The sequence below is a fragment of the Doryrhamphus excisus genome, linkage group LG3 (assembly GCF_037039965.1).
Source record: "Doryrhamphus excisus strain RoL-2023G ecotype Guam linkage group LG3, RoL_Dexc_Guam_v1.1, whole genome shotgun sequence".
In the NCBI taxonomy this organism is placed as follows: domain Eukaryota; kingdom Metazoa; phylum Chordata; class Actinopteri; order Syngnathiformes; family Syngnathidae; genus Doryrhamphus; species Doryrhamphus excisus.
Genome location: NC_136359.1, coordinates 3914594 through 3936256, shown reverse-complemented (window position 1 = coordinate 3936256; position 21663 = coordinate 3914594). Strand labels below are relative to the sequence as shown.

The 21663-nt window shown below is 36.5% G+C and overlaps 1 protein-coding gene across 5 annotated transcripts in view; it reads left to right on the top strand.

The window, feature by feature from the left end:
• The window catches only part of rasef (RAS and EF-hand domain containing), a 30563-nt gene that overhangs the window by 1838 nt on the left and 7062 nt on the right, over positions 1-21663 (top strand). For 4 of the 5 annotated variants that reach the window (XR_013627157.1, XR_013627159.1, XR_013627158.1 and 1 more), the window contains exons 2-12: positions 136-337; positions 3893-4237; positions 10542-10688; positions 10765-10855; positions 12908-13003; positions 14627-14704; positions 14775-14890; positions 16551-16619; positions 16722-16788; positions 16962-17047; positions 20415-20739. Coding sequence is in view for 2 of the 5 variants with exons in the window: in XM_078789473.1 (XP_078645599.1) it covers positions 136-337; positions 3893-4237; positions 10542-10688; positions 10765-10855; positions 12908-13003; positions 14627-14704; positions 14775-14890; positions 16551-16619; positions 16722-16788; positions 16962-17047; positions 20415-20739 (1622 nt within the window). In the remaining 3 variants the exon portion in view is untranslated. Of the gene's footprint in view, positions 1-51; positions 338-3892; positions 4238-10541; positions 10689-10764; positions 10856-12907; positions 13004-14626; positions 14705-14774; positions 14891-16550; positions 16620-16721; positions 16789-16961; positions 17048-20414; positions 20740-21663 lie in introns of those variants that run through there. The other variant, XM_078789474.1, reaches the window with a different exon arrangement.

Here is a 21663-nt window from a genome sequence, read left to right as displayed (position 1 = left end):
TTGAGAGAATCAGGAGTCTTCACATGTGATGAGCAAAAAAAAAAAACATTCATGGGTGGGGTATAAAAACAGAAATCTGCAGGTTTATTTGCTTTTCCAACATGCATGAATTGTCTTCATTTTACATTTGAAAAGAAAACAGAAAAAAAGCAATGGCGTCCGCGAGGTCACTCGGACAAAGACGTCGGGGTTCACTTTTCCGGAGCAGTGATGAGGATTGTGAAAAAGTACGCAGTCAAGAAGACGGATGCTCGGCTTTGACGGATTTCGGCAGCATGGTCCAAGATCCGGAAGATGGAATTGGGGACGTTTGTGCCTTGGAACAGGTCAAGACCAGGTCAGATGTTAGCCAATACTAATTATTATTGGTCAATTGAAAGATATGATCATAAAACATATTAAGTAGAAGTTTGCATATTTCATACAGCTTGACTTCATTCACGCCTGGGATTTAGGACTAGGTTTGTTCTTCTAACAATACAATAATAATTCATTGGCTATTTCTAATATTTACATGTTATAAAGATGTAACCTTCACTGTCATACAAGTGGCAAAATATGTTAAAAAACTGGTAATAATAAAAACAAATTCATCTACGTAGAAATAATCTGTTCCAGAAGGAAAATAGAGCATAGCTCTTCAGGACGGAATGGAACTTTTGTTTATTTAAAGTTTGTTATTGTTTAAAGTTTAACTTTTAGCATTTCGATTCACACGTAGCAATGAAGTCGTAAAATTAAGATTTTTTTTTTACTTTCCAATTTCCAACTTTATTCTCTCAAATGTGCAACTTTTTTTTCCCTAAATTTACGATTTTACTCTCAAAAAATTATTTTTGTCTTAAATTTACACAAATTTTCAGGGAGGAAGAAAATGTTCCTCTTGCGTCAGGCAAACTTTTATTTGTACATTTATTGTAAAATTTATTGTAAAATTTATTGTAAAATTTATTGTAAAAGTTATTGTAAAATTACGATTTTATTCTATTCAATGTGTTTTTTATTCGTAAAGTCATGACTTTTTTCAGAGATATTTACAACTTTACTCTCGAAAGCCCTTATTTTTGTCTTAACGTTAAGCAAATAAGTCTCAAATATACAGTAAAGTCTGGTTATATCGATATCGGTTAAAACGAATTACTACTTATTACGATACTATTTTCACTTCCCGGCAAATTTCTAGTTTTATGATATAATTAGTTCCGTTAGTACGATACCCGTTTATTACGATAATCCAGTTACTACGATGCCCTTTTCATCTCCCGCCAGCCAATTTGGTCTGCTTATATCGATACAAAAGCAGCTTAAATCAATCTTTGCTTAAGGATTTCAAGACCAAAAAAGAACATTATTATTTACTGTAGTACAAAATGTATTGTAGTACAAAAGCATGCAAGATACGCAATCCATGAACTCAAGGAGAAAATTACATGCCATATCAAAGATCCGCCCTCTTTTAATGCAGTTCGGCGCAGGATCGGATATATGGATAGTCCGGTTATATCGGTATTTTTTCCGACTCCCGAGAATATCAATATAACGAGACTTTACTGTACGAGAAAAAAGTCGTAATATTTTGTGTGATACGTAACATTAAGCTTTTAGATCGCAATATTTTGTGTGATATGTAACATTTGTGGGCGGCACGGCGGTCTAGTGGTTAGCGCACAGACCTCACAGCTAGGAGGACCAGGGTTCAATTCCCACCCTTGGCCATCTCTGCATGTTATCCCCGTGCATGCGTGGGTTTTCTCCGGGTACTCCGGTTTCCTCCCACATTCCAAAAAACATGCTAGGTTAATTAGCGACTCCAAATTGTCCATAGGTATGAATGTGAGTGTGAATGGTTGTTTGTCTATATGTGCCCTGTGATTGGCTGGCCACCAGTCCAGGGTGTACCCCGCCTCTCGCCCAAAGACAACTGGGATAGGCTCCAGCACCCCCCGCGACCCTCGTGAGGAAAAAGCGGTGGAAAATGAATGAATGTAACATTTGTAACGTGCCGCAAAACAGAGAGGTTGAACTTTAGATTTACACGCAGTAATTAAGTCGTAAAATTACGAAAATTTACGACTTTATTCTCCTAAATGCGTTTTTTATTCGTAAAGTCATTTCTTTTTTCAGCCTTTTTTTCACAACTTTTTTTTACAACTTTACTTTCGAAATCCCTGATTATTTTTGTCTTAAAGTTAAGCAAATAAGTCTCAAATTTACGAAAAAAAAGTCGTAATATTTTGTGATATGTAACATTAAGCTTTTAGATGGACGTGAACTTTTTGTTCTTGTAAATTTATTACTTTATTCTCATATTTCAAAGACTTTATCCTTGTAAGTGTACAATTTTTTACGTTGTAAATTTATGCCTTTATTCTCAGAAAATTTCCGACTTTACTCTCAAAATATATGATTATGTTTGCTGTAAATTTCCAGCACTAAAGTTATAAATTTATGAGAAAAATGTCGTAATATTTAGTGTCATATGTCACTAATATTCTTTTATTCATAATGTGGCAGCAAAACAGAGGAGTTGAGCAGTTAGCATTTAGACTAGCATGGCTAGCCATCTCATTTCCGCCTTCCTTTCGCCCTCCCACATGCACAACACCAAAGATCACAGCTCATAGCTGTCTGTGACAATGCCTGTAACATAAAATTTTTTTCTTGTAAATTTACAACTTTAGTTTTGTAATATTTGTATTTTTTTGGTAAAGTTATGACATTAAATTAGTAATTTTATTCTTGAACTATCTGATTATTTTAATATTCGTCCGTGACAGGCATCGCCAGAGACAACTATGCAAAGGGAGGTTTGGCTTTCTCGAAAATTATTAAGTTGGATTAATGTTCATGTTAAAGGTTAAATAACTGTTAATAGTTATCCTCCCTATCCGTGTGGAAGTGGTAAGTTTTTGGCTATTTAAGTTTAAAGGAAATAACTTGAAGGCTACCGTTTAGGTCGCTAGCTCTCTAGTTTGCGAGTTAGCATGTGTCTCAAGACCCCGCAGTTGCGCAATATGTTGTAAATAAAAAGAGTATAAATGTGACTATAGTCGTGTTTTGTCATGTCTACAGGGCTCTAATAATGCTTTGTTTATTTTAATCTGAAAAAAATAATTTGTCTACCCACCAACTATATGTGGTTTCTTAAGTTTTAATTATTTGCCGTTTTATTATTATTATTATATTTATTTATTACTGATTGATTTTCTTTATTCTTGATTTGTTTATTTATTTTTCATCTTATTTTGTGCAGAAAAATAAAAAGTAAGATATTTGAGAACAGTGGAATGTTTTATCAGAGCTTTTATTGTAGAAAATTGGAACTAAAGCAAAGTTTGTATATTTTTCTATTTTTAATAAATGCATTTTTTTAATTGTTTTTTTGGGGAAACCTGATGCGGCCCGGTCTCACGTAGTCTCAAATAAATTGAGTTTGAGACCCCTGCCATACAGCGTCCATATCACACTTGCGCGGGCCGCACTAACATTAAACTTTCATATCAAGGCGGGGGGCCTCAAACTAGTGTCCTGCGGACCACATTTGGCCCGCGGGCCGCATGTTTGAGACCGCTGCTTTAAAGTCTTTAACTGTCATACCTGTGTAAAACTAAGTTACACAACCATTGTTAATAGTAATAAAATAATAAAGTTTTTTTGTTGCTGCTGTGCTAATTGGTTGAATGTATTGACTTATTGAAATCCTTATAAGGGAGGGAATAGAAGTGAGTGAAGTGGAAGGTGAACACACCTCCTAAACACTCACAGGTGATGGTTGAGAATCAAACTATGGGATTATCGCTATGGATTTTAACCACATCTGAGTGGGATTGAAGGCTTTTTTTTTCCAGGGTGCATTTTGGGAGTTAAGTGTTTCTCGCCCCCCCCCCTGCAGCCTACCGCGTCCCAAGGTGATGAGCGCCGAGGAGCGGCAGCGTCTGCGCGCCCTCTTCCACGTCTACGACGCGGACCAGTCGGGCAGCATCGAGAGGAGCGAGTTCTTCACCATCTGCACCGAGTTGCAGGTCAGCCCATCCGAGGCCGAGCGTATCTTTAACCAACTGGACGTGGACAAGGACGGCACCATCACCATGGCGGAGTTCATTAGCGGTTTCCACGACCGACACAACCGGAAGGACGAGGAGCAGCAGCAGACGCCGCAGGACGACGGGGAGCCGTGCACCGCAGCTTGGGAGGATTTCGCTGCCAGGCTCGGAGAGCAGAGCAAATTCATCCCCAAGTGAGGAAAATTAATTTATTCTTCGTTTTTTTATCTTCATTGCTTATCCCAATTTGAAAATTAGTTTTAAAATATTTCATCAAAACACCAGAAATTCACTGTGTATCGTATTTTTTTTTTCTCCGAGGCGTTCCTAAACACATCATGCAGCTGATTTAATTAACTTTAACTGCAACAGGCACAAACAACATGATCGTAAAATCCATGTAAAACTGAAATAAAGTCAATTGTGTACACTAAGTATTAAGTGTATTCAGTGTAAACACATTAAGAAAAATATGAACATAAAGTAGATATAAATTCCCCATAAGAAATAATGGAAAATGAATTAATCTGTCCGGTGTTAAACTGTGGCCACCATAAAACTTTTATTTACCGTATTTTTATTTACCGTTTTAAACTTCCACTCCAGTTTTTGTACTAAATAAAAGTTATAAAGTTAGAAAAGCAAATAACTGATCGCATAACAAATAATGTAAAAGGAATTAATCTGTTCCAGTGTTAAACTGTGGCCGCCATAAAACTTTTATGTACCGTATTTTTATTTACCGTTTTAAACTTCCACTCCAGTTTTCGTACTAAATAAAAGTTATGAAGTTAGAAAAGCAAATAACTGATCGCATAACAAATAATGGAAAAGGAATTAATCTGTTCCAGTGTTAAACTATGGCCGCCAAAAAACTTTTATGTACCGTATTTTTATTTACCGTTTTAAACTTCCACTCCAGTTTTCGTACTAAATAAAAGTTATAAAGTTAGAAAAGCAAATAACTGATCGCATAACAAATAATGTAAAAGGAATTAATCTGTTCCAGTGTTAAACTGTGGCCGCCATAAAACTTTTAGTTACCGTATTTTTATTTACCGTTTTAAACTTCCACTCCAGTTTTCGTACTAAATAAAAGTTATAAAGTTAGAAAAGCAAATAACTGATCCCATAAGAAATAATGGAAAAGGAATTAATCTCTTCCAGTGTTAAACTGTGGCCGCCATAGAACTTTTATTTACCGTATTTTTATTTACCGTTTTAAACTTCCACTCCAGTTTTAGTACTAAACTAGAAAATTCCCGCGGAAATTTTGATGGGCTTGTCACCTGTGCTGTGAACCTCGGGCCCGGTGCGCCAACGGCTACCGTGCTAGCACCTAGCAAGACAGCCTCAAGTACCGAAAAGGTTGATGCAGTCCCATAGTGTCCCCACATCATGCCATGTGTCTATTTGCCTTTAGACATGAGTAAATTAACTTAAATGCTAACATGCTAACGGCTACCATGCTGGCACCGAGCAAGACAGCCTCAGGTCCCGAAAAGTTTGGGGCAGTCCCATTGTGTCCCCACATCATGCCACGTGTGTATTTGCCTTTAGACATGAGTAAATTAGCTAAAATGCTAACATGCTAACATCATGCTAGCACCTAGCAAGACAGCCTCAAGTCCCAAAAGTGTCCAGGCAGTCCGATAGTGTCCCCACATCATACATGTGTATTTGCCTTTAGACATCAATAAATTAGCTAAAATGTTAAAATGCTAACAGTCATCATGCCAGCACCTAGCAAGAGAGCCTCAAGTTTAGAAAGTGCCGAGGTTGTCGTATAACCTCCCTACAGCATGCCATGTGTGTATTTGCCTTTAGACATGAGTAAATTTGCTAAAATGCTAACATGCTAAGTCATCATGCTAGCACCTAGCAAGAGGGCCTCAAGTTTAGAAAGAACCAAAGTTGTCCTATAACATCCATGCATCATGCCATGTGTGTATTTGCCTTTATACATGAGTAAATTAGCTTAAATGCTAACATGCTAACGGCTACCATGACAGCACCTAGCATGATAACTTCAAGTTCCAAAAAGGTTGAGGCAGTCCCATAGTGTCCCCACATCATGCCATGTGTGCATTTGCCTTTAGTCATGAGTAAATTAGCTAAAATGTTAACATGCTAACTGTCATCATGCTAGCACCTAGCAAGACAGCCTCAAGTCCCAAAAGTGTCCGGGCAGTCCCACAGTGTCCCCACATCATGCCATGTAGTTGTCTTTACACATGAGTAAATTAGCAAAAATGCTAACATGCTAACGCCTAACATGCTAGCAGCAGTCTATGGGCTTGCATTACTGAGCAAGCCCATCATAATAGGTAAACATCACAAGGAATAACAATATGGGCTTGCTCAGTAATGCAAGCCCATAGACATGCATTACTTGCATTACTGAGCAAGCCCATAATAAAAGTTATAAAGTTATAAAAGCAAATAACTGATATGGAGTGACAACGCGGAAATTAAGTCATGTGACAAACCTGTTTGAAGTCTGTGTTAATACAATATAATTAGTTTGTCCACTAATTATCGGTACCCGATATCATCATAAAAATGCGATATTGGATTTTTTATTTTTTTATTTTTCAGACATGATGAACTTTAGTGTATTTGTGGCCTGACATCAGCTCCGCGCGATTCCTTAGAGGACATTGATTGTCACAGCGGTCAAGTCACATCCACAAACCCTAAATACACTCTCTTATTTTCCCGCTTGTCTAAGTTGCTGCGTCTGCAATCAGCTGACGTTCGCCAACTCAAAGCACACGTCTGTTTTCAAGTAGATGAGCGAATAGTTTGTCTAATTAAAGTGCAAAGGAGTCATCCGTCTAGAGCAGTGGGGTGGGGCGGGGCCCCCCTGGGGGCAGGGAGTACTTTCAATGTTGGTGCCGAACCTGCCAACGTGTACAAATTTATAGTACTCATGCAATTTGACTCTTGGATACGCTAATATGCTCTCCATTTTGTTGCATTCTTTATATAGAGGGATGCTTGTTGGTGCCGACCTGCCAACGTGTACACATTTATAGTACTCATGCAATATGACTCTTGGATACGCTAGTATGCTCTCCATTTTGTTGCATTCTTTACTTTCAGTTTCAAGTTGAGGCCGTACAGTACAGATGAATAAATAGACATCACTATAAATAATTGAGAACCACTCATATAGAGGGATGCTTGTTGGTGCCGACCTGCCAACGTGTACACATTTATAGTACTCATCATGCAATTTGACTCTCGCAAACTAGAGAGCTAGCGACCTAAACGGTAGCCTTCAAGTTATTTCCTTTAAACTTAAATAGCCAAAAACTTACCACTTCCACACGGATAGGGAGGATAACTATTAACAGTTATTTAACCTTTAACATGAACATTAATCAAACGTAATAATTTTTTCTGGGTACATGATACCATACAGCATCCATATCAAACTTGTGCGAGCCGTGCTAACAGAGCGGGGGCCTCAAACTAGTGTCCTGCGGGCCACATTTGGCCCGCGGGCCACGTGTTTGAGACCCCTGCTGTATGGTATCATGTACCCAGAAAAAATTATTACGTTTGATTAATGTTCATGTTAAAGGTTAAATAACTGTTAATAGTTATCCTCCCTATACGTGTGGAAGTGGTAGGTTTTTGGTCCCCGGATTTCAGAGGTCATATTTTCATCTATTGTGATCACCGGAATCACCCTTTCAATGTCTACACAAGGGGTCTCAAACACACGGCACACAACCAAATGTGGCCCGCAGGACACTAGTTTGAGGCCCCTGCCTTGATATGAAAGTTTAATATTAGTGCAGCCCGCTCAAGTTTGATATGGATGCTGTAGGGTATCATGTACCCAGAAAAAATTATCACGTTTGATTAATGTTCATGTTAAAGGTTAAATAACTGTTAATAGTTATCCTCACGATCTGTGTGGAAGTGGTAAGTTTTTGGCTATTTAAGTTGAAAGGAAATAACTTGAAGGCTACCGTTTAGGTCGCTAGCTCTCTAGTTTGCGAGTTAGCATGTGTCTCAAGACCCTGCAGTTGCGCAATATGTTGTAAATAAAAAGAGTATAAATGTGACTATAGTCGTGTTTTGTCATGTCTACAGGGCTCTAATAATGCTTTGTTCATTTTAATCTGAAAAAAATAATTTTGTCTACCCACCAACTATATGTGGTTTCTAAAGTTTTTATTATTTGCCATTTTATTATTATTATATTTATTTATTACTGATTGATTGATTTTTTTATTTGTTTATTTATTTTTCATCTTATTTTGTGTTTTTTTCATTTCAAACTTTCATATCATGGCGGGGGCCTCAAACTAGATGTGGCCCGCAGGCCGCATGTTTGAGACCCCTGCTCTAAATAAATAAATAGACACGACTATAAATAATTGAGAACCGTCTGCGTGATTTTTTTTTGTCCCTGATCCACATGTGTGGCTTTGTCGCTACCTCTGGCCGAGTGTGTCCGCGAGCTGTTGACATACGGCGGCCATGTCTGTGTGCTCAGTGCCGGAGCTCACAGCCCGCCCTGTCAGTCAACACACAACTTGTCACCACTCTGACACGTTGTCATCGCTACACAATGACCGGAGGGAGACTCAGCAAGAACTATGAATGCTTGCTTCGATAAACTATCCATTAAACAGCATTGACCATTGCAGGGGTTAGCGTGTAGACCTCACAGCTAGGAGGACCAGGGTTCAATTCCACCCTCGGCCATCTCTGTGTGGAGTTTGCATGTTCTCCTCATGCATACCTCAGTTAACATCCACCCCGGTTAGCATGTTTTTTTTGGTTAACATCCAAAAAATTTTGCCTCGGTCTACCTTGCTTCTCGCTTGTCTACGGCGCGCAGGCCCCACAACTAGGAGACCTGGGTTCAATTCCACCCTAGGCCATCTCTGTGTGGAGTTTGCATGTTCTCCCCGTGCATGCGTGGGTTTTCTTCGGGTACTCCGGTTTCCTCCCACATTCCAAAAACATGCTAGGTTAATTAGCGACTCCAAATTGTCCATAGGTATGAATGTGAGTGTGAATGGTTGTTTGTCTATATGTGCCCTGTGATTGGCTGGCCACCAGACAGCTGGGATAGGCTCCAGCACCCCCGCGACCCTCGTGAGGAAAAAGCGGTAGAAAATATTAAAATATAAATATATATAAATATAAAAAAACTTGCTAAGTACAACAATTATAATATAATTATGAAATAAAAAAATTATAAATAAAAAAAGCAAATATAAAAACATAACATATTTTTTTCTCTTAAAATTAAAATATTTTCGAATAAATGTGTGATTGTTTTCTTGTAATAGTACACCTTTATTACTTAGTACTTAGTACTTAAATTTTTTAACTTTTTAACATTTTCATGTAAAAAAAATCAGATTTTTTTCCAACAAAATTTGCTTTCTAACAAACTTTTCTGTCATAAAATTGTATTCCCTCCCCCAAAATGTAAATCTTTTCTCATAATTCTGTATGAAAATGAGAAATGAGAAAATATGTTTAGTAATCAGCTGACCCTTTCTCATGAAATGAAGCATTTTTTTTCAATAAATGAATGACTTTTTAAATCATAACTGGAAAAAATAATGATTTTTTCCCCATAATATTTCCATAAAATCACATTTTTGTCATAAAATATTTTTTCTCTTAAAATTAAAATATTTTTGAATAAATGTGCGATTGTTTTCTTGTAATACTACACCTTTATTACTTCATAAAATGTTTAACTTTTTAACATTTTCATGTAAAAAAAAATAAGATTTTTTTTCCAACAAAATTAGCTTTCTAACAAACTTTTCTGTCATAAAACAGTATTCCCTCCCCCAACATGTAAATCTTTTCTCATAATTCTGTATGAAAATGAGAAATGAGAAAATATGTTTAGTAATCAGCTGACCCTTTCTCATGAAATGAAGCATTTTTTTCAATAAATGAATGACTTTTTAAATCATAATAACTGGAAACATAATGACTTTTTTCCATGAAATCCCATTTTTGTCATCAAATTATTCTAAATTATTTCAATTATTTGTACAAATTACTGTTTACGCTGTACATTATTGTTCATATTTGATGTAATGTATTTAGCTTACCTATTTAGCTATGCAGTTAGCTTACTGACTACTGGGTGGAATTGAACCCGGGTCTCCTAGTTGTGGGGCCTGCACGCCGTAGACAAGCGAGAGGCAAGGTAGACCGAGGCAAAATTTTGGCAAAAATTTTTGGATGTTAACCAAAAAAAACATGCTAACCGGGGCGGATGTTAACTGAGGTATGCACAGGGAGAACATGCAAACTCCACACAGAGATGGCCGAGGGTGGAATTGAACCCTCGTCTCCTAGCTGTGAGGTCTGCGCGCTAACCAGTTAACACAAATTCATTATTTGTCGGATTTGATTGTATTACAGTTTTTTTGTTGTCTATGTTGTATAGCTAATATTCGTATACCGTATTCCAAAACACTTCCATTATTTTCCACATTGCAGGCAAGAACAAGCGGAGACGTTGTACCACAACATCAGCGTAAACGAACCCAGGCTCATACCACAGTTGGAGAAGGTCCTCATCAGCTTCACCAAGGAGATCAAGCAGCAAAACTCCGAGATGGAGAACCTAGCGTTAGCCATCAGGCGGTGAGGGACACACACATGTTCTCATATGGGACAGTCCGTCCGTTATTATTATTATTATTATTATGTTGTGTTTCAGTGCTCAGGACCAAGCATCCATGCAGCTCAGTGAGATGGAGGAGGAAATGGACCAACGCATTCATGCCGCTGAAAGGAAGACACGAGAGCAGGTAGGAATTTGTGTATCAATATGTTTATGATATTTTGATTGTGGTTTGGAGAGAGGAACAAATGTACTGCTTCATGCTGAGAGATGTTCCTAATATTTCATGCAACGTCATAGACATAGACTTTCTTTCTTGTCATTGCACAATAACACAGCAGTGAAATTGCCAACAAAATGTTGTTGCCTGGCCCCCGTGTAATAATAAATAATAAATAATAAATAATAAATAATAAATAATAAATAATAAATAATAAATAATAAATAATAAATAATAAATAATAAATAATAAATAATAAATAATAAATAATAAATAATAAATAATAAATAATAAATATACCGTGGGTAATAAATAGATTACATCAAATATGAACAATAATGTACAGCGTAAACAGTAATTTGTACAAATAATTTAAATAATTTAGAATAATTTGATGACAAAAATGGGATTTTATGGAAATTTTTATGGAAAAAAGTCATTATTTTTCCAGTTATTATGATTTAAAAAGTCATTCATTTATTGAAAAAAATGCTTCATTTCATGAGAAAGGGTCAGCTGATTACTAAACATATTTTCTCATTTCTCATTTTCATACAGAATTATGAGAAAAGATTTACATTTTGGGGGAGGGAATACTGTTTTATGACAGAAAAATTTGTTAGAAAGCAAATTTTGTTGGAAAAAAATCTGATTTTTTTTTACATGAAAATGTTAAAAAGTTACAAAAATTTTAAAAAGTAATAAAGGTGTACTATTACAAGAAAACAATCACACATTTATTCGAAAATATTTTAATTTTAAGAGAAAAAAATATTTTATGACAAAAATGTGATTTTATGGAAATTTTATGGAGAAAAAATCATTATTTACCCAGTTATTATGATTTAAAAAGTCATTCATTTATTGAAAAAAATGCTTCATTTCATGAGAAAGGGTCAGCTGATTACTAAACATATTTTCTCATTTCTCATTTTCATACAGAATTATGAGAAAAGATTTACATTTTGGGGGAGGGAATACTGTTTTATGACAGAAAAGTTTGTTAGAAAGCAAATTTTGTTGGAAAAAAATCTCATTTTTTTTTACATGAAAATGTTCAAAAGTAAAAAAAATTTAAAAAGTAATAAAGGTGTACTATTACAAGAAAACAATCACACATTTATTCGAAAATATTTTAATTTTAAGAGAAAAAAATATTTTATGACAAAAATGTGATTTTATGGAAATTTTATGGAAGAAAAAAATCATTATTTTTCCAGTTATTGTTTATTATTTTTAATTATTTTAAATTTAATTTAATTTATTATTTTATTATTGTGTTTTTATTTTTTATTTATATTTTTATTTAAAAAGTCAGTCATTTATTGAAAAAAATTCTTCATTTCATGAGGAAAAAAAAGAGAAAAATCTTGAGTCTTACAAAAAAAATCATACTTTTAGGAGTGCTGTCACAATATTATGGTAAAATGTTTTAAATTTGAGGGGAAAAAATTGTAGTTTTATGACAAAAATGTTTCTTACAAAGCAGTTTTGTTAGGAAAAATATATGAATTTCTGAAACCAAACTCTGCTTCAGTTACAATAATGAGAAAAAATTGTAAATTTAAAAAATTTAAAAAATCCATGTGAGTGAATGAAATAATAATAATTTCTCCTATCTAGCTAAATACTCAAAAGCTTTTGGTGACCTGGTAAGAATAAACAATATATCAAGGCTGTAAGTACAGTATTAATAAATGTAAAAGTAAATATCACAGCCAAATCTTTCATGGAAATCATTTAAAACGAAAGTATGCAGCAGCATTAGCATGTTAAAATTTTCACAGTGAGCTTTATTGCCAACTTTCCAGGTATGACATGTCTTATCACAAACTTATGTAAGAGTACCACATGACCTCAGTAGCTGTTGTTTACTTTGTTGCAGGCCAAATAGGTGGCCACTCACCTGTGCTTGCTCACACTGTAAAATGGACGCAGACTAACGTTTATTTTTGGATAGGCTTATCAACAACCCGAGGTAGATTGTTAGAATGTGTTTTTTTTTGTGTCCTCTTCTAGGAGAGGAGCCGAGCGGAGGCGGAGCTCAGCGACGTGAGAAGAAGTTATGAAACAGAAGTGTGTGAGCTCCAGTGTAAGATCCAGAGGATGCAAATGGTAACGCTAACGCTTTGGCTTCTTTTTTTTTTTTGTATTTGAACAACAGTAATTACTTGTTTGTTTATTATAATTGGCTCAGAAGAAAGTGGAAATATTTGAGGAGATAATGTGATCATTTTTAGGAGGCTACATATGTCATACAACAAGAATAAAGTTGTAATTTCACAAGACAAAAATTCATACAAATAAATAAATAAACATAAATAAACATAAATAAACATAAATAAACATAAATAAACATAAATAAACATAAATATGTTGTAAGAAAGTCATAATTGTTGTACTTTAGCAAGTCAAAAGTTGTAGCTTTACATTATTATGTAATATTACAAGAAAAAAGTAATCATTTTACAATAAAATCGTACTAAATGAGCAGTAAATAATTGCATTAATAATTGTAAATATAGTTGCATGAAGAAGATTATGAATTAGACTTACTATGGCAACCCTTAACAGGAAAAGCTAAAAGATGGGAGGGATTTTGTTAGCATATTTTTGTTAGCATGCTAACATTAGCATGTTAGCATTTCTAGCATGCTAACATGAACATTGTTTGCAAATTTTATGAATATGAACTTAAGCAGACTTTGCTATCATACTTGGTGTTAGCATGCTAACATTAGCATGTTGGCATTCTAACATACAGTAATTAACATTATTAGCACTTTCAGAGGTAGGCAATTATTATTAGCGTGATAGCATGCTAACATTAGCATGTCAGCATTTCTAGCATGCTAACATGAACATTGTTTGCAAATTTTATGAATATGAACTTAAGCAGACTTTGCTATCATAGTTGGTGTTAGCATGCTAACATTAGAATGTTGGCATGCTAACATACAGTAATTAACATTATTAGCACTTTCAGAAGTAGGCACTTATTAGCGTGATAGCATGCTAATATTAGCATGTTAGCATTTTTAACATGCTAACATGAACATACTAGCATTGTTTGCAAATATTATGAATATGAACTTAAGCAGACTTTGCTATCATACTTGGTGTTAGCATGCTAACATTAGCATGTTGGCATTCTAACATATAGTAATTAACATTATTAGCACTTTCAGAGGTGGGCACTTATTATTAGCGTGATAGCATGCTAACATTAGCATGTTAGCATTTTTAACATGCTAACATGAACATACTAGCATTGTTTGCAAATTTGATGAATATGAACTTAAGCAGACTATCATACTTGGTGTTAGCATGCTAACATTAGAATGTTGGCATGCTAACATACAGTAATTACATTAACACTTTCAGAGGTAGGCACTTATTATTAGCGTGGTAGCATGCTAACATTAGCATGTTAGCATTTCTAACAAGCTAACATGAACATACTAGCATTGTTTGCAAATTTTATGAATATGAACTTTGTTATCGTACTTGGTATTAGCATGCTAACATTAGCATGCTAACATACAGTAATTAACATTATTAGCACTTTCAGAGGTAGGCATTTATTATTAGCGTGCTAGCATGCAGACATTAGCATGTTAGCATTGTCAGCATTCTTTAAGTCAATGTAGTATGAATATTTACAGTATGGTGTCAATCACAATATGGGGGGGGGGCTATGATGCCTTATTTTATAAAAATAAAATGTGTCCTCACCAGATTGAGGAGAAGTACAAAGACATCACAGTGAAGGACGAGAGTCCGGCCCTGAAGAAGAAGATCAACGAACTCACACTGGTAAGACTAGAAACTTCTCTCCGTTGACTGCATTGTGTTTTTCAGTCGGCCATCTTTGCGTCTTGTGTAGGAGAACCAGCGGTTAAAACAGGAGCTGCTCAAATCTCAGACCAAAGTGGCGTGTCTGCAGAGCGACATGGACTCGCTCAAGAACGAGTTAACCGACCAAAGCATCAACTCGGAAAGGTGACTTAGGAATGTTATGTTTTTCCCTATACTTTCATTAGTTGCAGTGTTATTTACTTTTTAAAGGAAAGCAGTAAACATGAAGGAGTGGAGTGGAATAGAATCACTTGGTGGAGGTTTACCCAAACTCACATATTGAGGGTCCCAAATGGAGATCAGAACACCCCCCCTTGTGACTATGAGCTCCCGGGGTCAGAGGGGGTTCTCTTTTTGTCACAGGTGAAACAGGATATCCTGGAGCGAGGACAGACACACAGTCTGTGTCCTCACAAGGGTTGCCTAGCAACATGACAACACTCCACGGAGTGGAGTCATGTTATTCTATCTCATAAATGAGAATATCAAATATACACACTCTCTTCCAGCTGCTATGTGGGGCGACCTGAATAATATCACAGCCTATCACGGCATCATGTGACTCATCGGGTACTTCGTTATGTACACAAACTAATGAGAGCAGCCACTATAAAGTGTTAAATTGTATCAAAACAATCAAAACCATACAAAGTAAATTAGGAGAACGCGGAATTGATGATGCAACTTGTTTACGACAGTTAACCACATCAATACCTTTCATAGCAAAGGACCTTGGCTAGCCACTGTTCAGATCACCTAGCAGCTAGCTAGCTCAGATTTTTGCATGTATAAAATATTTTTACAAGGCACATTTTGGGTAAAATTATGACGAAACATTTAGCATGCTAACATTAGCATGTTGGCATTCTAACATACAGTAATTAACATTATTAGCACTTTCAGAGGTAGGCACTTATTATTAGCGTGGTAGCATGCTGACATTAGCATGTTAGCATTTCTAGCATGCTAACATGAACATACTAGCATTGCTTGCAAATTTTATGAATATGAACTTAAGCAGACTTTGCTATCATACTTGGTGTTAGCATGCTAACATTAGAATGTCGGCATGCTAACATACAGTAATTAACATTATTAGCACTTTCAGAGGTAGGCACTTATTATTAGCGTGATAGCATGCTAACATTAGCGTGTTAGCATTTCTAGCATGCTAACATGAACATACTAGCATTGTTTGCAAATTTTATGAATATGAACGTAAGCAGACTTTGCTATCGTACTTGGTGTTAGCATGCTAACATTAGAATGTTGGCATGCTAACATACAGTAATTAACATTATTAGCACTTTCAGAGGTAGGCACTTATTATTAGCGTGATAGCATGCTGACATTAGCATGTTAGCATTTCTAGCATGCTAACATGAACATACTAGCATTGCTTGCAAATTTTATGAATATGAACTTAAGCAGACTTTGCTATCATACTTGGTGTTAGCATGCTAACATTAGCATGCTAACATACTGTAATTAACATTATTAGCACTTTCAGAGGTAGGCACTTATTATTAGCGTGATAGCATGCTGACATTAGCATGTTAGCATTTCTAGCATGCTAACATGAACATACTAGCATTGCTTGCAAATTTTATGAATATGAACTTAAGCAGACTTTGCTATCATACTTGGTGTTAGCATGCTAACATTAGCACATTGGCATTCTAACATACACACATAGAACATAGAAATAGGCTGCAAAAGCGACCTTTAAAACAACTTTTATCACCATTTTGCATTTTGACTTATGCAGAATGTAGTGTTTTTTTAATTGTATTCATACTTGCAGAGACGTGGAGCTCATGAAGCAGTTCTCAGACGAGCGAGACATCCTCGAGAGTCAGATTGAGCTGCTGCAGTAAGTCACGCACACGAATACCGAACCAAATTTTACTCAGCTTTCATTTTCATTTGAGAGATAAGACACCAAAAATAATGTCACGTTTTTGTGTGCGGAAAGGACAGCCAACAGGAAACTCAACGACAGCAACGACGGCCTGAGAGCTGCACTGGAGCGTACCACTAAGGTAACGACTGCATACGATGACTTTCTTCCCAGTGATGCATGGCAGAGAGTATCAATGGCGCCTCCGAATCCTGTATCGGGTTTACCAGATGACGACTGAAAAATGAAACTCAGCAGTGTGCTTGGCTTTGTTTGCTAATCCAGTATGACATTTTAGGAATTTGTGTGTTACAGTCCAATACCAGCGGTTCATTGAATAACGCAAAGGACAGAAGCAGAAGTAAAAGCATCTGTTACACATCACCGTTCGCTTTGGACAGGTAATTCAATGTACACGCCCACTTGAAAAATTGCAAGAATTTGCATTTTGAACTGTTGGATGTTAAGGCGGTTTTGAGTAGAGCTTCAAAAAGAAGCTAAAGAAATAAGGAAAGAATATTACAACAAAGCATCTAAGTGAAATAGGTTGTTATCAGCTGATAAAAAGTTTAAAAGCCACAATCTTAGCAAAATCTTGGAAAAATCTTGGAAAAATCTTAGCAAAATCTTAGCAAAAATGTGGATTCAATGTCATTTTCAGTGTCATTTTCTTTCGGGTATTCACACTGTCATGATCTCTTGATGGTTGGACGCAATAACTTCTTCACAGATCCTGAGGGTTATAAATGAAAAAAGTCAAGTACTAGATTCCAAAAAATCCCATTGACCATCCGTTAAGACACGGGACCATCCTCAGCCTAAATGAAGGTTGAAAGAAGGACAGAATATTACAACGAAGCATCTAAGTGAAATAGGCTGTTATCAGCTGATCAAAAGTTTAAAAGCCACAACCTCAACCTTTAAAAGCCAAAATCTTAGCAAAATCTTAGCAAAATCTTAGCAAAATCTTAGCAAAATCTTAGCAAAATCTTAGCAAAATCTTAGCAAAAATGTGCATTGAAAGTCATTTTCAGTGTCATTTTCTGTCGGGTATTCACACTGTCATGATCTCTTGATGGTTGGACGCAATAACTCCTTCACAGATCCTGAGGGTTATAAATGAAAAAAGTCAAGTACTAGACTCCAAAAAATCCCATTGACAATCCGTGAAGACACGGGACCATCCTCAGCCTAAATGAAGGTTGAAAGAAGGAAAGAATATTAAAACGAAGCATCTAAGTGAAATAGGCTGTTATCAGCTGATCAAAAGTTTAAAAGCCACAACCTCAACCTTTAAAAGCCAAAATCTTAGCAAAATCTTAGCAAAATCTTAGCAAAATCTTAGCAAAATCTTAGCAAAATCTTAGCAAAATCTTAGCAAAAATGTGGATTCAATGTCATTTTCAGTGTCATTTTCTGTCGGGTATTCACACTGTCATAATCTCTTGATGGTTGGACGCAATAACTTCTTCACAGATCCTGAGGGTTATAAATGAAAAAAGTCAAGTACTAGACTCCAAAAAATCCCATTGACAATCCGTTAAGACACGGGACCATCCTCAGCCTAAATGAAGGTTGAAAGAAGGACAGAATATTACAACGAAGCATCTAAGTGAAATAGGCTGTTATCAGCTGATCAAAAGTTTAAAAGCCACAACCTCTACCTTTAAAAGCCAAAATCTTAGCAAAATCTTAGCAAAATCTTAGCAAAATCTTAGCAAAATCTTAGCAAAATCTTAGCAAAATCTTAGCAAAAATGTGGATTCAATGTCATTTTCAGTGTCATTTTCTGTCGGGTATTCACACTGTCATAATCTCTTGATGGTTGGACGCAATAACTTCTTCACAGATCCTGAGGGTTATAAATGAAAAAAGTCAAGTACTAGACTCCAAAAAATCCCATTGACAATCCGTTAAGACACGGGACCATCCTCAGCCTAAATGAAGGTTGAAAGAAGGACAGAATATTACAACGAAGCATCTAAGTGAAATAGGCTGTTATCAGCTGATCAAAAGTTTAAAAGCCACAATCTTAGCAAAATCTTAGCAAAATCTTGGAAAAATCTTAGCAAAATCTTAGCAAAAATGTTGATTCAATGTCATTTTCAGTGTCATTTTCTGTCGGGTATTCACACTGTCATGATCTCTTGATGGTTGGACGCAATAACTTCTTCACAGATCCTGAGGGTTATAAATGAAAAAAGTCAAGTACTAGACTCCAAAAAATCCCATTGACAATCCGTGAAGACACGGGACCATCCTCAGCCTAAATGAAGGTTGAAAGAAGGAAAGAATATTAAAACGAAGCATCTAAGTGAAATAGGCTGTTATCAGCTGATCAAAAGTTTAAAAGCCACAACCTCTACCTTTTAAAAGCCAAAATCTTAGCAAAATCTTAGCAAAATCTTAGCAAAATCTTAGCAAAATCTTAGCAAAATCTTGGAAAAATCTTAGCAAAATCTTGGAAAAATCTTAGCAAAATCTTAGCAAAAATGTTGATTCAATGTCATTTTCAGTGTCATTTTCTGTCGGGTATTCACACTGTCATGATCTCTTGATGGTTGGACGCAATAACTCCTTCACAGATCCTGAGGGTTATAGATGAAAAAAGTCAAGTACTAGACTCCAAAAAATCCCATTGACAATCCGTTAAGACACGGGACCATCCTCAGCCTAAATGAAGGTTGAAAGAAGGACAGAATATTACAACGAAGCATCTAAGTGAAATAGGCTGTTGTCAGCTGATCAAAAGTTTAAAAGCCACAACCTCTACCTTTTAAAAGCCAAATTCTTAGCAAAATCTTAGCAAAATCTTAGCAAAATCTTAGCAAAAATGTGGATTCAATGTCAGTTTCTGTCATTTTTAGTGTCATTTTCTGTCGGGGATTCACACTTTCATGATCTCTTGATGGTTGGACGCAATAACTTCTTCACAGATCCTGAGGGTTATAGATGAAAAAAGTCAAGTACCATCCTCAGCCTAAATGAAGGTTGAAATAAGGAAAGAATTAAATCCTACTCCTCCACTTTTACAATCAGTAACTGTTACATTTGTTCACTACCTGCTTTCCTAATATATTTGAAGGTTTTTAAGGGTTTTTTTGTTTTGTTTTGAGGTTTTTCGTCCAAAGTACAAGGTGATATGACCATACAATGACATAATGGGTACCATGGTAACCGTCAATATAGTAATATATTCCATAGTTTGATTCCACATATTGAAATGCTATGGCTTTTTAACGTTGTCCTAGCATATAAGTGTTTCAAATGTAGTTCTTGCCTGAGATCATATTTCTCCTCTCTTGTAGAAAAGTATTGGATGACATTTTTAGCTAATTATTTTAGCTATTTTAGCTAGGTTATTTTTAGCCTTATGCATTATTTTAGCTGTTTGAAGATTAAATATATAAGCAAGTTTAAGTATTTGTGATTTTAGAAATAAGGAGTTAGTATGTTCTCTGTAGGCGGCATTATGAATTATCCTTACTGACCTTTTTTGCAGTACAGGCAAAGGGCTGAATTGTTGGGTTTTTTTGGTCTGGTGGGATACACGTTGGCGATGCATTTCTACTTTGTTGTGCTAGTAAGCCTTGGTGGAGGTCTGACTGGGTGTTGACTTTTTATTCTTGAAGCGCTTTCCCAGCAAAAGTCTTAATGTTTGCTCAAGTCAACTCGTCCAACCTGATAAACGTGGTTGAGGAAAAGAGCCCTCCAGCTACATGATCAGAGTATCATTGTGGTTTTATCTACTTCTGTGACCTCTTTCAGGCTCTGCCAGCGCCCGGATGACTACGCTATGTTCTTCCGCCGGCCCAGCGGCGACTCCCTGGCGTTAGCGCTGTGCGACCCGGGACTGCAGAGGCGAAACAGCAGCGAGTGCGAGGAGGACAGTCTGCCCGAGATCTACATGGACAGCGGGCTGTCCACGCTGCGAGGCTCGCACGGAGGTTATGACTCTGAGCAGGAAGTCAAGTGCCTGGAAGAGGAGGAAGAGGAGGAGGAGAAGAACAAAGAGGAGGTGGAGGAGAGGGTGAAGGAGAAACGAGAGGAGCGCATCACTGACAGTCTGATTGAAGAAACGTCTGACGCTGAGGTAAGATTGCTCAGTTCTTTTCGAATATATCACATTTCTTGGCTCTACTGTGGGCTGCACGGTGGTCGAGTGGTTAGCGTGCAGACCTCACCGCTAAGGACGACATTCCCATCATGCTCGTTGGTAACAAATGTGACCTCAGACAAGGAGCAGCCAACCAGCTATGGGGAGAAGCTAGCTATGGTGATGATGATTATTATTATTCTACTCCTTACTGTATATTATATCATTGAGGTTTAATTAGACCACTTAATAGGATAAAATTATGCACGGCGGACAAGTGGTTAGCATGCAGACCTCACCGCTAAGGACGACATCCCCATCATGCTTGTTGATAACAAATGTGACCTCAGATAAGGAGCAGCCAACTGTGTCCCCACCAGCTATGGGGAGAAGCTAGCTATGGTGATGATTATTATTATTATTATTCTACTCCTTACTGTGCATTATATCACTTTAATTAGACTACTTAATAGGATAAAATTATGCACGGTGGTCAAGTGGTTAGCGTGCAGACCTCGCAGCTAAGGACGACATCCCCATCATGCTCGTTGGTAACAAATAGCAGCCAACTGTGTCCCCACCAGCTATGGGGAGAAGCTAGCTATGGTGATGATTATTATTATTATTATTCTACTCCTTACTGTACATTATATCACTTTAATTAGACTACGTAATAGGATAAAATAATGCACGGTGGTCGAGTGGTTAGCGTGCAGACCTCACAGCTAAGGACGACATCCCCACCAACTGTGTCCCCACCAGCTATGGGGAGAAGCTAGCTATGGTGATTATTATTATTATTATTATTCTACTCCTTACTGTACATTATATCACTTTAATTAGACTACTTAATAGGATAAAATTATGCACGGTGGTCGAGTGGTTAGCGTGCAGACCTCACAGCTAGGAGACCAAGGTTCA